This window comes from Enhydra lutris, unplaced genomic scaffold, assembly GCF_002288905.1.
Source record: "Enhydra lutris kenyoni isolate GAN:26980312 unplaced genomic scaffold, ASM228890v2 scaffoldscaffold13, whole genome shotgun sequence".
NCBI classification, from domain to species: domain Eukaryota; kingdom Metazoa; phylum Chordata; class Mammalia; order Carnivora; family Mustelidae; genus Enhydra; species Enhydra lutris.
Genome location: NW_019154097.1, coordinates 27,303,131 through 27,326,367, shown reverse-complemented (window position 1 = coordinate 27,326,367; position 23,237 = coordinate 27,303,131). Strand labels below are relative to the sequence as shown.

Sequence of the window (23,237 nt, the reverse complement as noted above, 5' to 3'; positions counted from 1 at the left end):
GCAGCAGGTGCCAGGCCGCACTCTGTTCTTTCTCCAGGGCGGGAGCGCTTGGAGGTTGTCCCTGAGTAGCTGATTTTCATTACCAGGCTCATTCCTCTATCAGAGAGCTCCCCTAATCATGCAAGATTGTTAGGGGTGGGAAGCCTCCCAGAAACAGAGGTGGGAAGAGAATACGAATAATTGGAGAAGCTATTAGGAACTCCCAGGACACCTGCAACATTAGCTACCCTGGTCCTGGTTTGGCCTCGGGCTGCCGTGTGACGGCTGACATCTTCTTGATCACTCTGGACCTCGGCTTCCCCATCTACAGTGATGGACTGCGCAGGTCACAGCCTTGCACACCCTGCATATGTTGGGTGGCTGTCCCTCTGCTCTCAAACCTTGGGTCACAGAAAGCTAGAAGAAGAAAGGCTCTGGCTCTCATTATGCACAAGGGGAGACAAAGCCCCAAAAGGCAATGGTCTCTCCTACCCCACAATGCGTTTGACGGGTTTCTGAGGAGTGAGCAGGCTCTGGGGCTTAAGCGATTCTATACAGGCTTTCTCTCCCTCACCCACTGGGACCTCGTGCCCTGCACATGGAGGACAGTGCTGGCCCATTTTCAAGGAGCTCACGGAGCAGAAACAAGCACCCTGTCTCCCACCTCCATCTGGTTTCTTAGGGGCCAAAAGCTATGAGATTTCCAGCCTTGCCCCAAAGCAATCCAGAGAGTGTCTGGATGCAAACCGGCCTGACCAAGAGAGGACACCCGTGGCCCCCCCCCCCCATGCAGGGGGACCCACCTCGAAACAGTAGTCCTGGCCTAGGATGCTGCTGTGCACCGGCTTGATGACCACCTCCTCCTCCATGCTGAGGTCCAGCGCTTCCACCGCGTTGCTGGGGCTGAGCAGGGACTCGTGGGAGCGAGACTCCTTCAGCCTGGGCATCAGATGGGACCTGAGGGGGGGGGTGGCTCTTGCATCAGGCCCAGCCTGCCACGCCCCTCCCTTCCCCCTTTCTCCAGGAAGTCTGCCAGACCTCCCAGCTAGAGGCAATCACTCCTCCCAAGAAGGGGCATTACAGTCCTGGAGTTACAGGGACCCACCAGGCCCTCTTCCCCACTGGGGGACTGTGGGGAAGTGGCTCAGCCTCTCAGGGAGCAAACTGCTGAGGATGAGGCTGCCACGCAGGAGCTGAACATCAGCACCGGGTCTGGGGCAGGGTCCTGGCCTTGGAGACCCACAGCACCCAGGCAACCTTCCCCACCTCCTTTCCTTGGCCCTGGTCTTCCTCCAAGACCTACGGAGTCAGCCATTTGTCCAGAACGTCACTGTCAACAGAGCCCTTTCACAGAGAGCATCTCAGTCCGTGCAGCAGCTCAGGGAGGAGAGCAACAGGACTTCCGCCTCTCCCCAGCTACATACAAGGACACGAGGCTCAAACCGGGAAGGATGCAGCAGTCTCTGCTCGGTCCCTGAGATACTGAAACTCGGACAGGGCCCATGTACTGGAGCTTGGACCCAAGGCCAGGGTCAGTGGGCCCCATGTGAACACAAAGAGCAGAGGTAGAGGGCCACCTGGTGCCCAAATGGAGCCCAGACCAGGATGGGCTCTGAGAGACCTGTGCACACTGCTTACTTGCTGTGTGGCCCTGAGGAAGTCAATTCCCCTCTCTGAGCCTTGGTTTCCTCAGCATATCACATGGAAAGCACCTCAGATGGCACATGTACCAGAGCTTGGTGGAGTCCTCAGAGAGGTCAATGTCCCTTCCAGAGCCAATGGCACAGAGCAGTGCCCTACCGCAGTCCCCTCCCACAGCTGGGACCTGAGGACTAGCAGGCCTGCCAAGCCCTCCCCTGGCATGGAAGCTGGGCAGGCCTTGCTCCTACTGTTGTCCATAGCCCACACCCCTGCAACCGGCACAGAACCCCCCCTGGGCTTAGCCCACCCAGACTTCCTTCCCCCAACAACTTCTGCCTTTCAGCTCCTGGCCTCTAATGGCCCAAGGACCAAGCTATCATTCTCTCCCTGTCTCAGCAAAGACCCCACCTCAGGCAGGAAGATCTGGCAGGGAGACCAGACACTTCCCACAGGTCACAATGCTGTAGCCCTTATCTCTACGACCACTGGAGGTAAGGGGGAACTGAGGCCCACAATGTGGGGGCTCAGGAATCCAGAGATGAGCCAACAGGCCCTGCCCAGAGGCCTCACAGGCTTCAAGAAGCCACTCTCCACCCTCTAGACTCTCCATGTCCATGGCAGCAGCCTTTTCTAACATGGAGTCCTGTGCTAGGCACTCCATGGGAGTCAGAGCCCGAAGTGGGACCCCAGACCTAGGGAGCCCCAGAGCTTGACCCAAGAGACCCAGTGAGCCTCTCTGCAACTGCTCCCCACCATGCCCAGCATGAAGCTGGCACAGGGTAAGGCTCAGATCACTCAAGCTGAACAGATGCGTTCACGTAGGACTCCTGAGAGCTCAAGGGGAATGCGCAGACCAGAGGGAAGCTGTGGGGCAGGCTGAGGTCAGGTTAGAGCCTGTGAGCTCACACGCAGAGCCTAGCGAGACTCCAGGCCAGTAGCATACACAGCTACACTGGCTCCGCTTCTCTGGCACCCTGTCCCTGGGAAGCGGCTTTCCCAAACGTGCACAGTGGCCCACCATACCACCTGCCCTTAACCAGTTCCCCAGGTCCTGCTCCAGTGGCCCGTTCCCCACCCCCATCACAGCACTGGCCTGGGCTGGGGGTAGGTTTGTAGTCCCCGCAGCTGCAATAGGCCACCCCGGGCTGTCCACCACATGGGGCAGACTCCAGGCCTCCCTCCCAGGATGGGGCTTCACAGCTCAGTGCAAGAGAGGCCCTGCCCCAGAGGCTGGAAAAGTCACCCCACCCAGGAAGGGCTGGGTCCCACCACCCCTACACGTGCTGTCCGGGACTAGAAACCCAGCCGGCAGGCCAGGATCAAGCTGCTTTCTGACCCAGCCTGGAAACTCCTGCCAGGTAAGGATGCTGGGAGGGCAGAGTATGGACCCAGGAAGTGCAAAGGGAGTCACGGTTCAACAGACTGGTCCTACCCAGGAAGAGCTAGGGGGCTCTGGTTTTATAGCCCAGGAGCCCCGCAGTCCAGGTCAGACCTCAAAGCAGCCAGAGCCTGGAACCTATGGCTGCAGAACCCTCCTCTTCCTTCCTCACCATCCTGCTCCATAAATACGCCCCAGCTGGCCCAGGCCTCCTTGGGAAGGTTCCTGGCTGAACAGAGGCCGTGGGCAAACTCATAGCTGGGCAACCTGGCTGAGCTGGGCAGCCGTGACCCTCCCAACCTCCCGGGGGCTTCTCCAGGCTGGGGGACTGGAGCAGAGGCCACACCTGGGCCAGCGAGTAGCTTCTCCGAGGTGTGCCAGTCTGTTTCTGCACAGGAGAGGGCCAGGCTCGAAGTGCTGCCCCATTGGGTAGGGACAGGACCAGAGGGCCGGGGCTCCTGATTCGCAGGCAGACACATATCCTTCCCGCTCAGCCTGAGTCCACCTGTTCCCCTCCTCCCCAAAAGGCTCCTGGTGGGAGAGAAAAGGGTCACAAGAAGCCCAGAGGGAGCTGTTCTGCTGTGACCCCACCAGGGTGAAAGGTCCTGGCAGAGGCTGAGTGTGTCCCTGGTGGTGGCTGATAAAATGACTAGGGCTTGGGAAGGAAAAATTGTCACTTGGTCACTTCCTGAAACCAGAAGTATCACCAAATGGCTTAGGAACCACCTCGTCCAGGAAGCCAGCCCTGTCCCAGGCCTGCAGGACCCCCTAATACTCTACACCAGCCCGTGCCATCAATGAGTCAAAGTATGCCTTCACCCAGCCCTGCCTTTGCCTTCGAACAGCATCTTAGGGTGGTGTTTTGCTCACCTAAAGCTCACCTATAAGCTGCCCAAAAAGCCCAACGAGGCAGGGAGAAGGGTGGAGGGCACCGCAGACTGCCCAGGCTCCCAGCAGGCAGCAGGAGGCTCAGTCTCCCGACCTAAGAAGCTCCGGAAAAGGAGGAGACCAGCTGCCAGCTACTGCCTTGCTCCCACTCCATTGCCGGGAGGTACTCCACCCAGAAGCACCCACCTCCATCAGGTGCAGGACACCCAGCTGCTCACTTCCACATCCCTTTCACCAGCAACATTCATCTACCCATTTTACAGAAAGGTAAGGGGCTCAGGGAGCAGCAGTGACCTGATCTGCCCAAGGCCCCTGCTGCAATGGGGCCCTGGTTGGTCTGGGAGCCCTGCCCACAGTTGCCTTGTATGGTACAGGGGTCTGGAGCCTGATGCCATTGTGTACAAGTCTCTGTGACCCCTAACCCCACATCAGGTCCCTCCCTGCCACTCCACAGCTAGCGTAAGAGAGAAGGTGGCCCAAGAGTCCCACTGCATGGCCTCCTCCAGCGCCCAGATTTGTCCCATGATGGCTTACCCCAATGACCTCCTGTGGTCCCTGGAGACCAGAGCTACCACACTAAAGGGAGCAAAAGCCTTCACACTGCTGCAGCCCAGGTCCGAGCTCATTCTCACAACAACCCTGCCAGGGATGCCATGGGACTGCACTGGGCTCAGATCTCAGTCCAGACTGCCGGCTCCGTGCGCCTGGCCCTCCTCACCAGAGCAGAGCTGGCAGCTCTGGGCTGTGCCCACAGGAAATGTTACATATATCCCTTTGCTGAAACCTCACATGGCCGAGAAGCAAATACTGAGCTCACCCCCACTTCACCAGGGAGAGACAAGCCTGCTCCGAGAGGGCAGGCCCAGGGGCTGGTCTTCCTCCTAGTGTCACCTCCATACCTCAACCCCCTGGGGGCCACTTCTTTATCTGAAAAAGAAGGGCCTTGCTTCAAACAAAATCAACAGAAACGAGCAGACACTGAAGTGTATAAAGAGAATTTTCAGAGAGAGGCGATTCTCAGGCCCTGGAGCAGAAGAGGGGTTCCCGGCCAGGAATGCATGGAATTCAGTACCAGCCCCGCTTGCTGGGGTCCCTCTGCCTGCTCTCCCTCACCCTGGGCTGCTCTTCCCCAGGACTCACAGCTCCCTCAGGCAGGCCTCCAGGGATATGTCGTCCCCTCGTCCTATCCAAATTCAACACTCAACATCAGCACACCCTCCTCTGTGAAGCCTTCCCAGAGTCCCCAGAGACAGTAACCTTGCAATGGTCCCAACCCCTGACAGTCATCAGGCTATGCTAGGAAGGTCCGTCACAGACCATCTTCCTGTCTGGCTGGGGGCTCCTGGTGGGTAGGGCTGGATATGTCTCAGAAAGAAGATTCTGGGCCCCTGGGGTTCCCAGACCAAAGCCACAGTATCTTAGCAGCCAAGGTCAGCTAAGCTCTGGGAAGGGGGAGGAGCTCAGCTGGGATCGAGGCAATCCTCCCTGAGCTGGTTGGGTTACCTCCACCCCAGTGACTGGGAAAAGGGACAAAGACAACCCAAGCGTTGATCACAGTGGTTGTCTGCTTGAGGTCAGGTCCCAGGAGCAGCGCCCCAGGACTCCCCCAGAATTTGAGAGATGCCCCTGTTCTGGCATTGTCCAGTTATGGGGAGCTCCCTCCACCTCTCCCAAGGCCAGATGGCTCATCATACCCTCCGTGGCCACACACCCCCACGACCACACCCCCCACGACTGCCCCACCCTCTGAGACGTCTCTGAGTCCTAGACACAATGGATTCTCTAGACCGTCATCAGACCCCAAGGACCAAAAGCCCCGTGTCCCCTCCTCAGCTGAGGCCGTCTGCTCAGGCCTTTACCTCCATGGCATGGAATCCTCGTACTTCCTGAGAAGGGGAGGGTACCACGGTTCCCAGGTCACAGATGGGAGTGCCACGGGCCACAGGGGAGGGAGACCTGCCCTGGACTCCTCCGCTCCAGCAGTCTTGGCCAGGGCCTTGGGGGTAGTGCGGGGGGGTCTCCCACCAGCCTTCTCCATCTGACCACAGCAGCACCATCCTACCAGATGGGCCCCTCCACCCAACGCGGCGTGACCCCCATCCCTCTGCTGTCCCCTCACATCCCGAAGAGAAACACGTCACTGTGCCTTAACCTGGCACTGAAGCCCTCCCCGAAACGCCTTCTCTATCTCCCCTCACACCACACCCCGACAAGTGACCCAGACTCTCCTCCTGACTCGTCCCCCTTTGGGGCCCTTTGCCCATGCTATTTCCTCTGCCTAATGAATTCTCTCGTTCTCAGCTGTCGAAGCCCAGCCCAAATGCTGCTGCCACCAGCCTGCCACCTGGTGTCCCCGGGCAGACAGAGCTCACACCCAGGCCATGCGGCTGAGACCCACACCCCGTACGGCTCTCCCACCTGTCTCCTCGGGACAACCCACCAGGGCCGAGGTGCTGCCCCCCAGAAGGGCCGGGAAACTCACCCGAGATCGCATGGGTGGTGAGCAGCCAAGTGAGATCTGAACCCGTTCAGCGGAGTCTAAGGCCAGTTCCATCCGCGCCTCGTTCAACCTTCCATCGCCCCACAGCCAGCTGAGCCACCGAGGGCTATGGCCAGCTGACTTGCTCACCATGACCCACTCATTCCACGTCCAGAGGGAAGAACTGGGGGGGCTGGTGAGGGTGGGACAGCCCCTGCCCAGGAAACGTGGGCCCGGCACAGGCACGGGCATGGGCGGAGCCACCGCTGGAGAGAGAGAGCCAAGCCCCAACCGCAGCTCATTGTGAGGGCCAGGGAGCAGGACAAGAGGACATTGTCCCAGCTCTGGGGCCACAGTCTTATCTGATAGCCTTCCAGCCAACCCACGAGCTGTTTTTCAACTCCAGCTTTTTTTTCCTTCAAAGGTTACTAACACAGAAGTTTAGCAAATACCCCATTATTTCAAGAAGGGAGGAGACCCAAAAACAAGACTTGCGATAATTAAGAAGCCCTTTCTGACAGGGGAGGATGTTCCCAGCGGACAGGGTGAGTTGAGAGGTTATATAGCCTGGAAAACGAGAGATTCAAAATTCCCTTCAAAGTCTTAAAGGGGCAGAGGGAGCTGCCCTGCATGCCCCCAGAGGGCAGAGCTAGGACCAGGAGAGGCCAGTCACTACTCAGGCACAGGCTGGTTTGGTTTTAAAGGAGTGAGCACCCTATCTGTGGGAGTGTGCAAACAGGAGCTGGTAGCCCCTTTAGGCACACGCAGAGGGGACGCCTGCCCTACCGAAGGACGGCTGGGCACCAGGCTATGGAGGCAGGTGGTGGAGTGAGCCCCGGGGCAAAGGCATGCACGCCCTCCCCACTCACAGCCGCCCTCCCCACTCACAGCCGGGAACAGGGAGGAGGGTAGGAGGGCCTAGTGTCAATGGTGCCCAGCCACCGCAGCAAAGCTAGTCTCCATTCCTTAAAAACCACTCAACCACAATCACTTGAAAGTCATTCAACTCTCCAGGCCTCAGTTTCTGCACCCAGAAATAGGGAGAATGGCCTACCTCCCCTACAGGGCTGTTAGAAGGATCAAGTAAGATGGTGCGGGTGAGTGCCAGATACCACTGTGAGTGCAGGGGTGCAGCTACGAGCAAGGCCAACACAGGACCTACCTGTCTGTCTGAAGGCTGTTTCCAAGGTGGGTGATGCTCCTGACATTTGGGGTGATGAGATAAGGACTTCTCTGGCCATTTTCTGTTCCTTTCCTCTGACCACTCTAGTCTTTTCACCATCTCCACGCCTCAATTTTCCCCATCTATAAAATGGGGACAAACTACATCTACCCAAATGCTCTGGGATACCTCAAAAAAAAAAAAAAAAAAAAAAAAAGGCCCTTAATTTCCTGAATGAAAGGAACGGGTGGTCAGTAGACCCCTCGAGGGGCCACTTTAGCCCCTGTGCCTGTGACTCCCAAGCACAGCATCCCCTGACCCAGGCTCCCACTCATGCTGGTGTGGTCCGCTGCCGCTGCCCATGACCACAACCAGGCCTGGAAGGGGTAGAAATCCTGGACGAAGGTTGGTCTCCATGGAGGAGGTGCCCGCCTGAGGGCTGGCGGGAACTGTGGACTCTGGAGTCAGGTCAGAACATGCCAAACTCACTTCTGCCTGTCACAGCCAGGCGGTCCAGACAGCTGTGCTGGAAAACTCTGCCCTCCAAAACTGGAGCACAGTCGGGGTGTGGGCGCCAACGTCCTGGGAATCGAGCGGCAGGACACAAACAGGGCAGCACCCCACCCAGAACACCCAGCAGAGCCATCTCTCCCCACACCCAGCCTTGCCCAGCTGGCCTGGGAACCCGATGCTGAGAAGGCCAGTGCTTACTCCTGGCCCAGCTGCGGTCCCAGGAGAGGGGAGAAGAATGCAGCTGCCTAGCGGCTCCCAGGGCCCAGGGGAGACAGAGCCTGTCCTTAAAAGGCAAGGAGGCTGGCTGCCCTGCCTGGGAAGTCTTCCTGGGATGACAGGGCCTGGAAGCATGGTCCCTCTCAGCCTGGGGTTCTCTCATCCAAGGCCAGGGGACAGGCCCTAGCAGTCACTGGAACCAGTGTGACCCCATCTCTATCCACATGCTGAGCCCTGGGCTGGGCAGTGCTGGTCTCCAGCCTTCACCCGACCCCTGGGAGTCCGTGCTTCCCTTCCACGCCGCAGGGCCAAGCTGGCAAAGGAGGTCTACACCACAACAACAACAGGCTTATCGTGTGCTATGGCTATAGCGCAGCCCGAGGCCTGGCTCCTAAGAAGTGCCCCGTAGGTGCTGATTTAATGATCAACACTGTGGCTGCCTGGACTTAAGAGCCACTTACTAAGCACCTACTGTGTACCCAACTGTGGGACAGGAATGCCTATCAAGGTGCACACATCACAGCACAGCCTTCTCCCAATAGCCCCGCACAAAAGGCAGCATCGCCCTAGCAGAAACGGGGAACATGAACTCAAATAGGTCCGCAGAGCCCTACCTCATGGGGCAACTTTCCCTCTACACACCCCAGTTAATCTGAAGGATATGACGAAGGAAGCTTTAAGACAGCAGAGGAGGGGCACCTGGGTGGCTCAGTGGGTTAAAGCCTCTGCCTTCGGCTCAGGTCATGATCCCAGGGTCCTGGGATCGAGCCCGGTGTCAGGCTCTCTGCTCAGTGGTGAGCTTGCTTCCTCCTCTCTCTCTGCCTGCCTCTCTGCCTGCTTGTGATCTCTGTCAAATAAATAAACTCTTTAAAAAAAAAAAAAAAAAAAAAAAAAAGACAGCAGAGGAAACAGGCTGGGAGAACGGAGTGCCTCAGCCCGGTCACACAGGGCAGAATGCATGCTGAGAGCCAAAGGGCTTCATCACCCTCAGGGGGCCAGTGCTGGTACTCAGCTCACACTGGGCTAGGCCTGGAGGCTCTCACAGAGAGGGAGATGAGAAACCTTTCCAGGAGGGCTCCTGTCCTGGACAACCCTGCCCCCCCACCCCATCCCTCGGACCCCTGGACTTGCTGCATAGCAGCCCCAAACCAGCTCCCTCCTCTCTCTGGGATGCAGCGCCTCACCGGCTAGGCCACTTCCAAGGGTGCCACAGAAACCCCACCATGTTGACAGCCCAAGAGCGCAAGGGACCAGACACAAAAGAGCACACCGCCTCCCCCCGCTGCCACCACCTCCAGCGCCTTCCCAGGGCACCTCACTGCTGCCTGCCGCGGAGCTGGAGCCCAGACGGGGGACGTGAGGGGTGATCCCCATCCCCGCCCTCTCCAGTGCCATTCCGCAGCCTAATGGAGTTTTCAAAAAACATTCGGGAACACATTTACCTCCCACCTCTTATGTCTTTTCGGGGGGTGGGAGGGCAAGGGGCACACAGAGTGAGAAGAAACAAAAAAACTTTCCTTCTAATCCCCCAAGTCATCCTGCAGCCTGAATAATTTCAGGTTTTTAATCAATAGCTGTCAGACTTGTCAAATTACTTTGGGGACCGCAAAGCAGTTTTTAAACATTCATAAACCTCAGTAGAACAGTGAAGTGCCCTGAATTTTAAAAGAAGAGAATCTGAGGAACACTCATTGAATGGGATGAGATCTGGACAAATCGAAAGTGAGTTGAGGGCCGAGTGCCCCTCCTGCTTCGGAGCGGGGACAGCTTTCCGGCCCCCTCGCTGTTCCACAGGAGAAACAGCCAAGAGCCTGGCCAGGGCACTCCGAAAGACTAAAGAGGGTGACGCCCCTAAAGCTTAAGCCCCCCACTCCCAGCCCCAGGAGCACTGCCCCCAGCCTCGTGTGCGGCAACCCTGACACTACAGGTCTCCCAGGACCCAGACAGCAACCCACAGCACACATGCTGGGTCCCTGCCGGATGCCCTTCCCACCTTCTCCCTCGGACAACTCTCGAGAATGGTTCAAGGCCCTCACCGAGCTGCTCCCACCCTGAGGCGGTCTGTACCCTCTCCTTCTCACACACATGAACGCACCCATCCATCCCCTTGGTCCCACGGATCACACCACGGAGTGTGGGACTGGTTTCTGACTGGTTCCCCAGCAACCCCGCCATCCCCCGGGGCAGCAACCATAAATACTGCCAACAGCTACCTCAGGCCCTGGGGACTCATGACCCAAGAGGGGTGAAAGATGATGAAATAAAAAAACAAATGAATTGAAAACCAAGGACTTCCGTCTCCCAAGAAAGCCACTTTTCCCTCTGGCTAATCTAATTCCTCCCAGCTCTTTACCTCCGGGAAGTCATCCTAGGTTCAGGTTGCCCCTCCAAGAAATGTGAGGATGGGGACAGAGGCAGGACCTTCTCCCCTCCTAACACCCGAGGGCCATGCCATGTCCCCTCCTGTTCTGTGCAGGCTGTTCACGTTAGGGTGACAAAGCTATGTGTGGACTGTCTTCCCCATCCCTGGTCACCAAGCTTCCTGCTTCAACCAAGGACCAGCCCCTTGTCAACACAGCCCCAGCTCCCGGCACTGTGCTGGCTGATGACTGGTCAATGTGGAGAAGACTCCTTCCTTAAAACAAACACACGTGAGAATAAAGCTCTAGGACTTTGGTCACATTAGTTACTCCCTATGTCTCCGTTTGTCATCTGTAAAATGGGGGTGACACCACCTCTGACACGCAGTGAGCCCTATGATCAGGCCTGGTTCTGCCTCTGCCTGGACACTCCGCCCCTTCCCTACCCAGCAGCACTGCTCTGCAGGTTCCTGGCTTCTCCCTGGGCACACAGTTATTTCCAAAACGCCTCTTACTCTGCCCAGCATGCAGGGCCCGCCCGGCCCTCCCTGTATGGGGGCTCTTGAAGAGCCTCTCTGCCATCTGAGCCCAGAGAACCTTGGCCATTCCACATACCACCCCCAACAGCAAGGTTGAGAGTGCTGTCATTTTAAGCAGGCACCTCAAGCCCCCATTTGAAGAGAGATGGACAGACACATCTGGGAACAAACACAGACACCCTAGACTCCAGCCCCAGTGCTCATCTCCAGCCCTGCTGTCTTTTTAATTCCAGCCACAATTTGGGACAGAGCAGCTTTGTGGTCTCAGAGAGACAAGAGTCAAAGATGGGAACAGGCACTGGGCCAAGAGAGCAGAGTTCTCAAGTTGGCCTCTCCTGCACCTTGGCCTCTTTACCTGACAAATGGGCTAACCTTCCCTCCTGCCAGAGCCTGCTGGAGGCTCCTCGTGCTCACGAACCTCATTATGCCCCCCACTCCCGGTTTGAGTTAATCCAGCACCCCAGCAGAGAGCTACCAGGTGCCTCCAATACGCCGACACAGCCTGGAGGCCTTGGGACCCGGGCTTCCTAGTCGTCCCTAAGCCTGGTATCTGGGAGTCTCAGTGGGACATCAGAGCTCTGCTTCCCAGACTGTAACTAGTAGGAGACAGCCTGGGTCATTCAACAGCAGCAAACTAGCAGGAGAGGGTGGCCACCAGTGAGCCGCAGGTTCCCAGGCCACCAACAAAGGCAGGAATCTAGACATCAAAGGAAAGTGGGGTGTAGCTGCTGAGTTCCTCCTGCTCCTAGTGACCATAAGCCACAGCCATCTGTGGTTCTACAGTGCCTACCTCACCCATAACATCTCACACCTGGGAAGTGTAATGGGTCCACTAAATGTGGGCTTCTGATGCTCATAAAACCCAGCCCCCTGACTACAGTTAAGGAAACTGAGGCTCGAGACCTCAAGCGGCTTCCCAAGCCCAGACAGTATGCCAGACTCTGAGAGCTCACCAACTCTCCCCACCAACCCCCCACACTGGCTGCCTCTAGGATAAACTAGCCCAATCTGTCATTTGCCACCTGGCCCATGGGATTCCAACCAATAATGCCAAATACTTTTAAATATAGCATCCAAGGTGGGTCCCAACCCAGCAGCTATGTCTGCTTTATCCATGAATCCTAGCTCAAAGACCCTCTACCTCCATGTATGTGCCCTAGCAAAACCGAGAACTCCCTCCAGGGTTTGACCCACGCACCCCACCCCCTCAGACACTGGGACGTGGAGGCGAGGAGAGGTCCAGCAGCTTGTCCAAGGTCACCATTCCCAGGTATGGGGCAGAGCTGGAGGCCTAGCATTTGGGCTCCAGCTCCAAACTATCTTCACTGCTTGTCAAAGCCTCAGGCTTTCACCAAAACTACAGAAATCATGTGAGCCCATGCACCAGCTTTCAGAGAACTTACAGAAATTCTGGATCGCCAGACCTGTACCCTGAGCTCTGCCTTTGTCACCTCTGATGTGACCCTGTCTAGAAAATGGTGAGAAGGACACCCTGCTGGTAGGAGTCGGATCTACCACCAGCCCCCCGGAAACGGCAGTGAGGGTGGCTGGGACCAAGGCTGGAACACGCCCAGCACAGCGCCTAGCGCTTCGCGGCACTGGTTCATTTAATCCTCACAAGCCCTCCACTAACAAGCCGGATCTCTGCCTTCCCTGGAGACAGAGGTACTTCCCCAGGAAAGGCTGCCACATCACAGTGACCCGACTCCTAACACAGTTTCAGATGTGTACGCGGGAGCAGAACACACTCCAGGCCCGGAGCAGCCTTCCTGATCTTCCACCGCCCGCAGGCCCAGGGATCAGGGAACAGATCCAGGAAGGGAGGGGGGGAATATAAAAGAGCCCTGCTGGGGGGCCGGGGAGCTGGGGTGGAGATGACATGGCCCCCAAACCCCAGGGCAGCCCCACCCAGTCCAGCCCAGGGTTGGGCCACCCAGAGCAAAGGCCAAGATCCCCAGCTCAGAAAACTTTTCGGCCATTCCTAGCCTTTCCCGGTTCTCAAAGGGGTAGGCCATCAAAAAAACGAAAACCAGCAGCAACACTTCTCAGTTTCTCGCTTTTTGGCGGGGCTAATCTAACTGTTTCCACATTCTGGGCAGGCGGGAGATGTCTGCATGAGACACGGAATCCCTCCCAAGACTGAGTACCTGTGACAACCCCTCCCTACCAGCCTGCTCCCACCTATCTCACTGGGGCTCCCTGGGCCCAGGAGGCTGGTCAGGGGCCCTGGGGCTGGCAACGGCCCACATTCCAGCCTCTGCTCAGGCAAATGAGAACAATCAGGCCACTTACCATCCCTCAGCACGGCCACCAGGGTCCCTAAGCCACCAGAATCACCAGGCCGGGGGAAAGCGAGGGGCCAGGCCAGCCACCGGTCAGCCCGCTGTCCCTCAGTGGGCCCAGCCAGTCCGCAGCACTCCGGTCTGGTCCTAGACATACCACTCCAGCCCTGTCCGCTGGGACTAATCACTGCTAGTTAAACAAAGGCTAAGTTCCAACTCTCTGTAATGTGCTTTTAAAGGGCCAGTGTCCCACTCGGGGCTGTCGGCGCCTTAAAGGCACAGATCCCTTTTTCAGTGCAGGAGACAAGACAGCAAAACCCAAAAAAACTCCCCCGAAGTCATGATCAGAATGGAGGGCTTGGCCTTCTCAGGAAATCTAGACAAAATACACCACAGTAAAAATTCAAATTTCACCCGAAGAGCGCCCCACACCCCCAAACGTAGCTACCTCTGAAGCAGGAAGAGCAGAAAGCATAGCTCTCTTCGGCACTCAGTATAGGCCGGACACGGTGCTCAGCACGGCTAACACTGCCGGGCATTGCTCACAGCCCTCCACAGGCACGTGTCCTCACAGCCCATCTCACAGATGAGGAAGCCAGGCTTCTGGCTCCCACCTGCCCCCTCCGGAGGCCCACTTTCCCCACCCTGACCCGCAGGCCCTACCTGCTCCGCCTTCACGGGGAGAATGTAGAGGGTAGATGGGGACTCACTTGTTACAAGTGCCCAGCCACTGGGCTTTCAATTTGGGCCTCAAAACCCTGTGGGGTCTCTTCTATTGTTTTCCCCTTACAGATGGAAACACTGGGAATCACGCCTGGACACAACACAGCAGGAAACAGACAGATGCTAGGTAAGGGTGAGATACAGGAAAAGGAGAGAGGAGGAGGGAGAGGGAGATGAGGCAGGTCTGCAGCCCTGCAGGAGGACTGCTTGACACTCAGGCCCTCATCCCTTTCTGGAAAGGATATATGGCCAGAGGAAGGGACAGGTGAGGAGAGCCGTCCTTCCAAGCTCAGTGGCCGAAGCCCTTCCACTGTCCAAGAGAAAGGAGGAGGCAGGGCTGCAGGGCTGAGTGCTCTCCAGAGGCCCTGAGGCTCCAAGGGCCTGCTGAGCTGCTAGAACAGGAGTGGGCAGAGGTGAGGAAAGGAGACTTACAGCCTGGACCTTGGTACCTGGTCTAACAAACTCCAAGAGAGGTGGACTGTTTCCTGGCATCTGGAGTGGCTGGGCACGTTGGAAGTGGCCATCCTCCATGAGAACGGCCAAGGCCAGGCAGTGTCCTCGGACCTAACTCTTCGAGGGCCAGGTCCTTCAAGGGTTGACCATTTTGTTTTTGTTTCTGATTCTAGAGAATCCAGCAACCACATAAGTTTGAAGCTGGGTAGGCTGCTGGTTAAGAAGAGACTGAGTTCAAATGTGGGCCATGTGACTTGCAACCCAGGTGGTTGAGGACAAGCCCCTTTCTGTAAAATGGGCAATAACAGTACTTAACCCCCCAACGGGGTGGCTATGAAGAACTGACGATACAGAACAAGGCCCGGCTCAGAGCGAGCACTTTACAAAGAGCAGTCAGATAAGCTAGGCTGCAGGAGGTTGCCCCCATGATATGCTGGGAATCAAAGTAGGAAACCAGCTCACTGGGTAGTGATCCTGAACAAGTCACTTCTTCCTCGAGTCCTCAGATGCCCCCTGTAAAGAGGGGGGATCCACCTGGAACCCTCAGGGACTACTACGCAAGACTACTCTGTAGCTCTTCCCAGGTGCCTGCCCTCCCCAAGAAACATCCAGGCCAGAAAGCCATAGAGACAGTGGGGCAGGGTGGGGGCAGGCGGCTGTCGCCCAAATCCTTAGAAACCTGGAAAGAACCTGCCTCTGTCCTGCACCGGCCCCAGGCTAACTGGAGTCTGCTGGGTAGGAGGAGGGAAGCAAGAGTGCAGAGGCACCTGGCCCATGGGGAGGGAGCACAAGAACCACCCCTCCAGGGGCAGCCTAGCCCCACCCCTGCCGTCTCTGAGTCTCCTCAGTCTCCCCAGTCCCCAGTGAGGGGGCAGGCCCTGTCCTGCTCGGGTGTCTCCCCAGGGATGCTGTGCACCTGAGCTGGCTTTCCTGTGGGGATTTCTACAACAGCCATACAAGCCACACACAAACAGCCTTCCAGAAGCTGGGGACCCCCCCAAGGCTTGACCCAGTTCAAGGCTGCCTCATCCTGTCTTCCTGGAGCCTGGAGCCAGGGAAGGGAGGGTCTGGACTGCCACAGGAAACAGGTGGTCAGGAGGAATGCCCTACAGCCCAGCATAGCAAATGGCCACTGCTCTGAAGGGGCAGGAGGAGACCGTGCGCCCTGCACCCCACCATCCACGCCGCACCCCCGAGGCTGGTCCCTAAGGGCAGCCTCATGGGAGGTCTGCAGGCTTGGTGTGCAATTCTGGTGATGTTACCTAGCAACTGTGATCTCTGGGCAAGACCTTTCACTTTCCTGGGCCACAGTTTCTTCAGGTATGAAATGAAGAAACACCCCCTGCAGATAACAGATGTGAAAACACTGGTTAACCAGCAGAGGAAGCATTTAACCAAACAACCTGGGAGTCCAAACACGCAAATATCTGAGTGTCATTCATTTGACAGTTACTGAGAACCCCCACCTGAGGACCATTAGAACTTAGGCTGTCCCCAACCCTACCCTGTCCACCCACAAGCCAAACACATTCTAAACTCCCCACACAGCCAGCCACGCCTTGGGGGAGGTCCAGGTTCTGGCCACCAAAATACCTTGAAAAAGACCTCAAACTTCTCTGAATGCCCAACACATAAAGGAGCTTTCCAGAGCAACATTACCAGTGTAAATGAAGTCCAGCGTGCTCTGACAAAGAAGGAAAGACCCTCCAAGCAAACCCAGTTCCACAATGCTCTCCTCTAGGGGCCTTGGACCCAGAGAGAGACGAAGTAGGGAGATGGGGAAGAACAGGGGTCAGGTGGTCCCACGAACCAGAAAAAGTGAGCCACTACAGGACAGTGAGCGAGCTCTGCTGAGAAAGGGAGAGAGGAGCCCAGACAGGGGTTCAAGAGCACGTTAGGGCACCCCTCCAGCCCTCTCCATCCAAGGATTCTGCTCAGAGGATTTGGATGGGGTGCAGGGTTGAGATGAATGGGCAAGACCCTGGTAAACCCAAAGAAGAGAGAGGAGGGTCTGAGCCCTTACCCCATCCTCCCCAGCTTCCTGGATTGGCTGGTGCTTCCTGCCCTTCCCTGACACCACAGCCTACTCCTCTACTATCCAACTCACCTATCCTGACCCCAGTGGTTCTCCTCATGGTCCCCAAGAGCCTTCATGGGGCCAAGGCCAACCACAGTTTCTATCCTCTCTTCACTGACAGAAGACAGCCCACACCCTCCCTGAAACCCAGGCCACCAGACCCTCTGGTGTTCCTCCTCCCTCCCTGCCACCAATACCTAAGGTTCTCCCATCTCCTTTCCTGCTACCTCGGCCCCTTCCCTGGGTTGGGGGGGGGATTGGAGTTGCTCAGGCTCTAACCTGGGGGCACCCCCTTTCAGTAGAGCACCTTGCTTTGGGAATTTCATCTGTTCCTTTGCTTTCATCAACTCTAGTGTGCCCAAGGCCCCTCTGAGTTCTATCCCCAGCCCTCCCCTCCTCTGAGCTCCAGACTCACAAAGGGCATGCTGGGCTGACATCTTCTCTTGGATGCCTCAAGGAATCTCAAGTCCGAAATGTCCAAAGTGAAGACTCAGGAGCCAGGACACCCCCCCACCCCAGCCTTCAGAATTCAATCCATCAGCAAAACCTGCCACCCCTCTAACATCTCCCTTGCTCGCCCCAGCCGGCAGCCTCACTCTCACCCCTACCAGGGAGCCAGAGGGACAGTACAGAAATGTAAACTGGATTATTTAATGCTGGGGTGAGAAACTCCTCCAATACTCCCTATAGCACTCTGAATAAATCCACACTCCTCCCCAAGTGGAAGAAGTAGGCAGGTGCCTACCCTCTGACCTCATCCACCAAACCCAACCCCCACCCACCCCCGCAGCTTCTGCTTTGCAGCTTCTGCTTTCCCGCCTTGGGGACTTTGTACTCGCTGCTGCCTCGGTGGGCGTTCTCCTTTCACCTCCACAAGGGAAAGGCCTCAGGGAAACGCCAGCGTCTGGAGCTCAGTTGTTCCCCATGGATAGCCCCTGGATAGCTATCACAGGTCCTGCCACACCCCATTACTCCCCACTGAGACACTTGTTTTCTTCAGAGCGTTTGGCTCATTCAGCCAGCAAATATTTATTTAGTGCAAACTCTGTGCCAGGCACTATTTTAGGCACTGGGAAACAAGGTGCCGAACAGAGGAGACAAACATCCCTGACTTACATGTCAGGAGGACAACTTTCCCCAGTCCGGAATTACTCTGCTTTCCCACTTATTTACGAGCATCTGTCTTTCCTGACAGAAGGCAAGCTCTGCAAGGCCGCGGTCGCATCTTCTATTTCTGCGTTGGAAGGGAGGCTACAGCAGGGTGTTGGAGCTCAGGAAGTGTTTAGGAAATGAAGAACAAGGCAGCAAAAGAACCAAACCCAAAAAGCCTGAGAAGTGGGGGGCCTGGGTGGCTCAGTGGGTTAAGACTCTGCCTTCGGCTCAGGTCATGATCTCAGGGTTCTGGGATCGAGCCCCACATCGAGCTCTCTGCTCAGCAGGGAGCCTGCTTCCTCCTCTCTCTCTCTGCCTAGGTGTGATCTGTCAAATAAATAAAAAAAATCTTAAAAAAAAAAAAAAAAAAAAAAAAAGCCTGAGAAGTCAAGAGCAAGCCTTCCCTATCTCCAAGGGCAGATGCCCTTCACTGCCCTCGGGGTCTCAGGCTTCTGTAAGCCCTACCCTCGACCCTTCTGGGGAACAGACCAGATGTGCAATGGCAGCTCCGGTGAACTACTGGAAAACAGAGGAGTGACCACAAGGCCAGCGCAGTCAGGCAAGACTTCCTGAAGAGGGGAAATCTGAACAAGGCCAAATCCCACCCCCAGCCCTAAACCTAGGGAGAGGAAGGAAAACAGATTTGTGTTTTAGGGCTCTGATGTTCTTTGCTCCAGTAGGAAAAAAGGAAAAAACAAAAAACAAAAAACCTTGCTCCAAAAAACCTTTTACTTTTTATTAGTGTCTTGATCAATAAAAGTTTTAGGAGTAAAGCTTATCTCCTGCAACACTAACCGCCTGAGAGACAGGCTCGGATTATTAAATCTGTCTCCAAGAGGCCTGCTGGGAGCCCCAGGCTAAGGGAACAGCAGCCCGGGGCCCTCACTGACTCCTCACCAGGCAGCTTGGGGTCAAAGCCCACTTCTCACAGCCCACCTCAGCAACCCTGCCAGTCCCTGGGCCTAGGTTACCTTCCAGGCACCCCAGAGTCTTCCTGCTTTGGCCTCCTTGGTCCTGTGCTCCTGGGCCTCTCTCCACCCTGCCACCCAGACTTGATGCTCCCTCAGAAGAGCTCCTGAGTCCCAGGAGAAGAGCCAGCCTAGCAACCCCGGCCCCACCTTCACTCTTCCCAAGCCCTTGGGGAAGCCTCCCATTCAGTGCCCGTGGGCCAGTCAGAGGTAAGAGAAAGGGTTGCTGTTGTAGACCTCCTCGGCACACCAAGGAGGGCCTGGACCGAGGTGAGGGGGATGTCCCAGGGCTGGGCCTCCTTGGAGAAAACAGCCCCACACCTTCCAGCTAGATCCGTGCCCACCCACCAGGGAGTAAGTTTCCTGTGCCCCTTTCCTCCCACGGAGCCCCCCACAGACCTTGGCAGTGGAATCACAGTTCTCTCGAATGACCCCGGTCTGCGCACTGGGAGCCTGGGAGCCAGATCCGGTTTGCGAGGTTGACCGGGTCTCCACAGAGCTGGTGCTCTGGCCCGGCCCAGAATCTTGCCAAGGTTGTCACCAAGGAGTCCGAGGCCACAGAGGCCCATTCCTGAGAATGGCCTGCAGCCAAGTGCCTCTCCCAGCCAGATCAGGGGGCCTCTCCGCTCGGGCCAGCATCTAAGAGGTGTGTTCAGGCGTGCCTCCCCTTCCCGCAAAGCACATGCTGAATCTGTCTTCCAAGTTGAAATTTCAAAAATGACTTAAAAAAAAAAAAAAAACAGCGGTGACAACATCTAGAGATTTCCGGGTCCTTCAGAGAACAAGTGGAAAATTACAGTCTTCCATACAGGTAACCACATGGCACAACATCCAAGAAGTCTAGAAAGACTCCTGAAAACCAACAATTGCTTCCAGCCACAGGCAAGTCTTCCTCCCAGAGCACGGGGGCAGGGTGCAGACCTGGCGCCAAGCTCTGGGTCCAGGAAGCTGGAGAAACCTTGGCCAGAGAGGTCCGTTGCAGGCTCCTCCCATGAAGCGCTGACTCCGCCCCGGGTATATCTTGCCCCAGTCCCGCCTCTGGGCCTTTGCACTTGCTATTCCCTCTGAGCGGCCCTGGCTCTAGGCAAGGCTGGTTTCACCTCATTCCGGTCTCATATCAAGTCTCCTATCAAGTGTCCTAGGAGAGGCCGTCCCTGGCCACTCTAGCTAAAGGGGGTAGGCAGCTAAAGGTGTAACTTCCACCCCAACCCCCAAGTTACACCCCGGCTTCACTTTCCTCGTAGCCCTGATCTTAAATCATCTTATTCTCTCTCCCACCATAGGAAAGGTTTGTTAAGAACAGGGACCTGTTCACCCTGGTAAGGCCGAACACCTCCGACCAGTGTCTGGCAAAAAGCAGGCAGCGGCACATGTGCTGAGGAATATCTTTCGGTACCTTTCTGGCTGGCCTGTCACAGACCTGTCACAGACCTGTCACAGCTCGGGAAGCTGAGTGGGGTAACTCGGGGGACGCACCAAAGCGCCTCTCCGCCAGCGGCTCCCGGCGCATTCCTTCGGGCGGGTCCACGCCCCATTCCCCCAGGCCGGAAGCTGCCGGCCCCGCCCCCAGCCACTGTCCCAGGAGCCCGCCCACTGGGAGCCGCTCGTCCCTCCCTTCCCAGGCCCCGCGGCGGCGCCGGTCTGCGTGGCCAGCTGTCCGCAGCTGCAACCGCTTTCCGCTCCTGCCCGGCCGCTGCCGCCAGATCCGCCGCCGCGAAGGCCACACCCGGGCTCCCCAGCTCGGAGCCGCAGCCCGGAGCTTTCCCACTCCCCTGCCACCTCGCACTTCCATTCAAACATTTCCAAAGTGTGAACGAAGGCGAAGGTACCGGCACAGCCAGGGATTTGCTTACCCAAGTCACTGGCGCAGACCCCTGCGCAGCAGTCCTGAGCTCAAGTTCCTTCTCCCACCCGGTTCATCTGTAGGGAAGCACCCACACACCCACATCGTGGATGGGGCCACGATGACAGGAGTAGGTTTAACTACCAGGACGGAGGAGGCGCTTGGGTGAGCAAGGGCAGCTGCCCAGGTTTGGGAAGGATATGGGGGGCAGGCAGACCCAGTCTGACCCACGGGCTCAAATGCCACCCCACTCTCTGGCATAGAGATTCATCTTCAGGTCACACCAAAACACAAATCCCTCTGGGAAGGGCACACCCAATCAACTCAACATTTTGGCCTGGAGTCACCCCTTTTCCATTACACTTGAGCCGGCTACATAGTGAGCCTCTGCCACCCTGGGAACACCTTCTCTTACAGCCACCACCCTGAGGGTTCATCAAGCTGGGGTCCAGCACCCAGAAGCCTCCACTGGCTTGGCTGCCGCACAGCTTTCTGAGACAATGAGATAACGGCATCCAATCCCACCATGTAAATATAGATAGAGAAGTGGGGGTCGGGGAGAGTATACAGCCCTTGCTGGGGGTCCTGCCTACTCCTTGGCTTCTATATCCAGAGACATCACAAGCCCCCGTTCAGCTCACAGTGGTTTCAGCTTGCTCCAGTCCCTCGGCAAACATCTGAGCTCCTTTCAAGTGCCAGACTGTCTAGCACCTACTATGTGCAGACAGCCAGGACTCTGGCTGGAGCACGAAAGGCTGGTGAAGAGGTCTGACTGTGGCCCCAAAGCAATCCCCAAACTGGGAAGTCTGTAATTCACTCCATCCCCTGCAGTGTCCTCACTTTGGCTCAGCTCCATTTAGGCAACAGTGACCCTGACCACTGGTGGAGAAGGCCTGCAGCCCCCAACATCTCCATCGGCCCACACCCACAGCCCAGAGGGTCCAAGCCCAAGATCCCAATGTCCTAGGGGAAATTTCAGAAGAGGGGAGAAGTGAGGCTATAAGCAGAGAGAGAGAGATGTCTTAGGGCAGAAGCAAGCCCCTGGCGACAGAAGAAGGGCCAGAGAACACTTCCCAAGCACCTCCACTAGGTGCAGGCCCTACAAGATCTCCTACTTGAGCTTAGTCTGGCAACAAACAGGCAAGGCCAAGACTGTGACCCCTTTACAGATGAAGAAATCAAGCCCAGAGAAGCTCGGTCACTTGCACAAGTTGACCTAGCTTCATCTAAAAGCAGATATGCCTCACTCCAGAACCATCTGTACCTACTACCCATCTGGTCCTCTCAGTCTCCCTCTCCAATTCTATAACAACCCCTTTCTCCTGGAGGCCTTCCCAGATTACCCCCAGGCAGGAAGCCACCCTGCTGGTGGGTCCTCTCAGTTTTAAGCTTTTGTTCTACAAGAGGCCCCTATGACAGCGGCTTCTCAATATGACAGCTACCACAGGAGGGGGTCAAAAGCTAAAAAGAAACAAGTTTTTTCATAACGTATGTAACTGTCAAATCATGTTGTACACCTAAAACCAATATAATATTGTACATCAACTATACTTCAATTTAAGAAAATAAGATAAAAATAAGAAAGAAGCCCATATTTGGGGTCAGAAAATGTATATCCCGGAGTCAGGCTCACACACTCACCAGCTGCTTGACCTTGAATAAGTTCCCTCCTCCATACCCTTCCAGCCTTAGCTCAGAGGGCTACATAACCTCCTGTAAGTTCCTTTCAGAGTCAACCTGAACAATATGTGAAAGTACAGAACACACAGTGACTTGGCCACAGATAGCTGGGGGAATTCCGGAGGCTGCCAGAATCCAGTCACTCCTGCCGGGTTCCAGCACCTTAGGAGAACCAGGCCTCCCTGATCACTAGGCCCCACCTACCCACCAAGGTACTCCTCACCCTCACAGGAGCAACCAGCCACAGGCTCTCCTTTTTCACTCTGCCCTAGGCCTGCCCTGCCCTTCCTCCACACCACACCTTTGCTCCCACTGATCTCACCCCTCCTCCCCCTACTCCTAATTCTCATTCAAATTTTCAGACCCAGCTTAATTGTCCCCACCTGGGGGAGGGCTTTCCCACTGTCCCTAGGCACAGGAAATATGAAATCACCCCTTCCTCTTCCTGAATTCCCAGCCTGCCTCATGCAGCATCCCCCTCCCCGGGGGGAGTCCTGCTGACTCCCCTGTCAGGCCCTCCTTGGGATCTATTCATCTCCCATTCTTCAAGTCCTGGGATTCAAATAAATGTGTGATGAACACATACACCCTGTAGGTCAGTCTCCTACCAAAAGTTCAGAGCCCAGATGTGGCATCATCTTTCAGATCTGAAGATGTCTCGCCAACTGGGCTAGGCTCTCTGGAGAACTCTGGAACCATCCTTCTTCAAGCACCTTCCCATTTCTTGATGTGCAAGAGCCAGCCCCAACATTGTCAAGGCACAGCCCCCTGGGAGGGGGACCTATCTTGTGGCCATGGATCTCTTCTTCCTAGAGGCTGCAGAAGATGGAGGCCCTCTCTGACCTGCCCAGAGCTGTCTCAGCTAGAGGACAGAGGTGGGCACAGGACCAGATGCCTTACAGGA

At 56.5% G+C, this 23,237-nt stretch overlaps 1 protein-coding gene across 4 annotated transcripts in view; it reads right to left on the bottom strand.

Moving 5' to 3' along the window:
• Nucleotides 1-23,237, bottom strand: part of LOC111146074 (DAB2 interacting protein) — a 53,549-nt gene that overhangs the window by 26,192 nt on the left and 4,120 nt on the right. For 3 of the 4 annotated variants that reach the window (XM_022501452.1, XM_022501454.1, XM_022501453.1), the window contains one exon: nt 783-936. In XM_022501452.1, the coding sequence (XP_022357160.1) occupies nt 783-936 (154 nt within the window). Of the gene's footprint in view, nt 1-782; nt 937-7,527; nt 7,584-23,237 lie in introns of those variants that run through there. The other variant, XM_022501455.1, reaches the window with a different exon arrangement.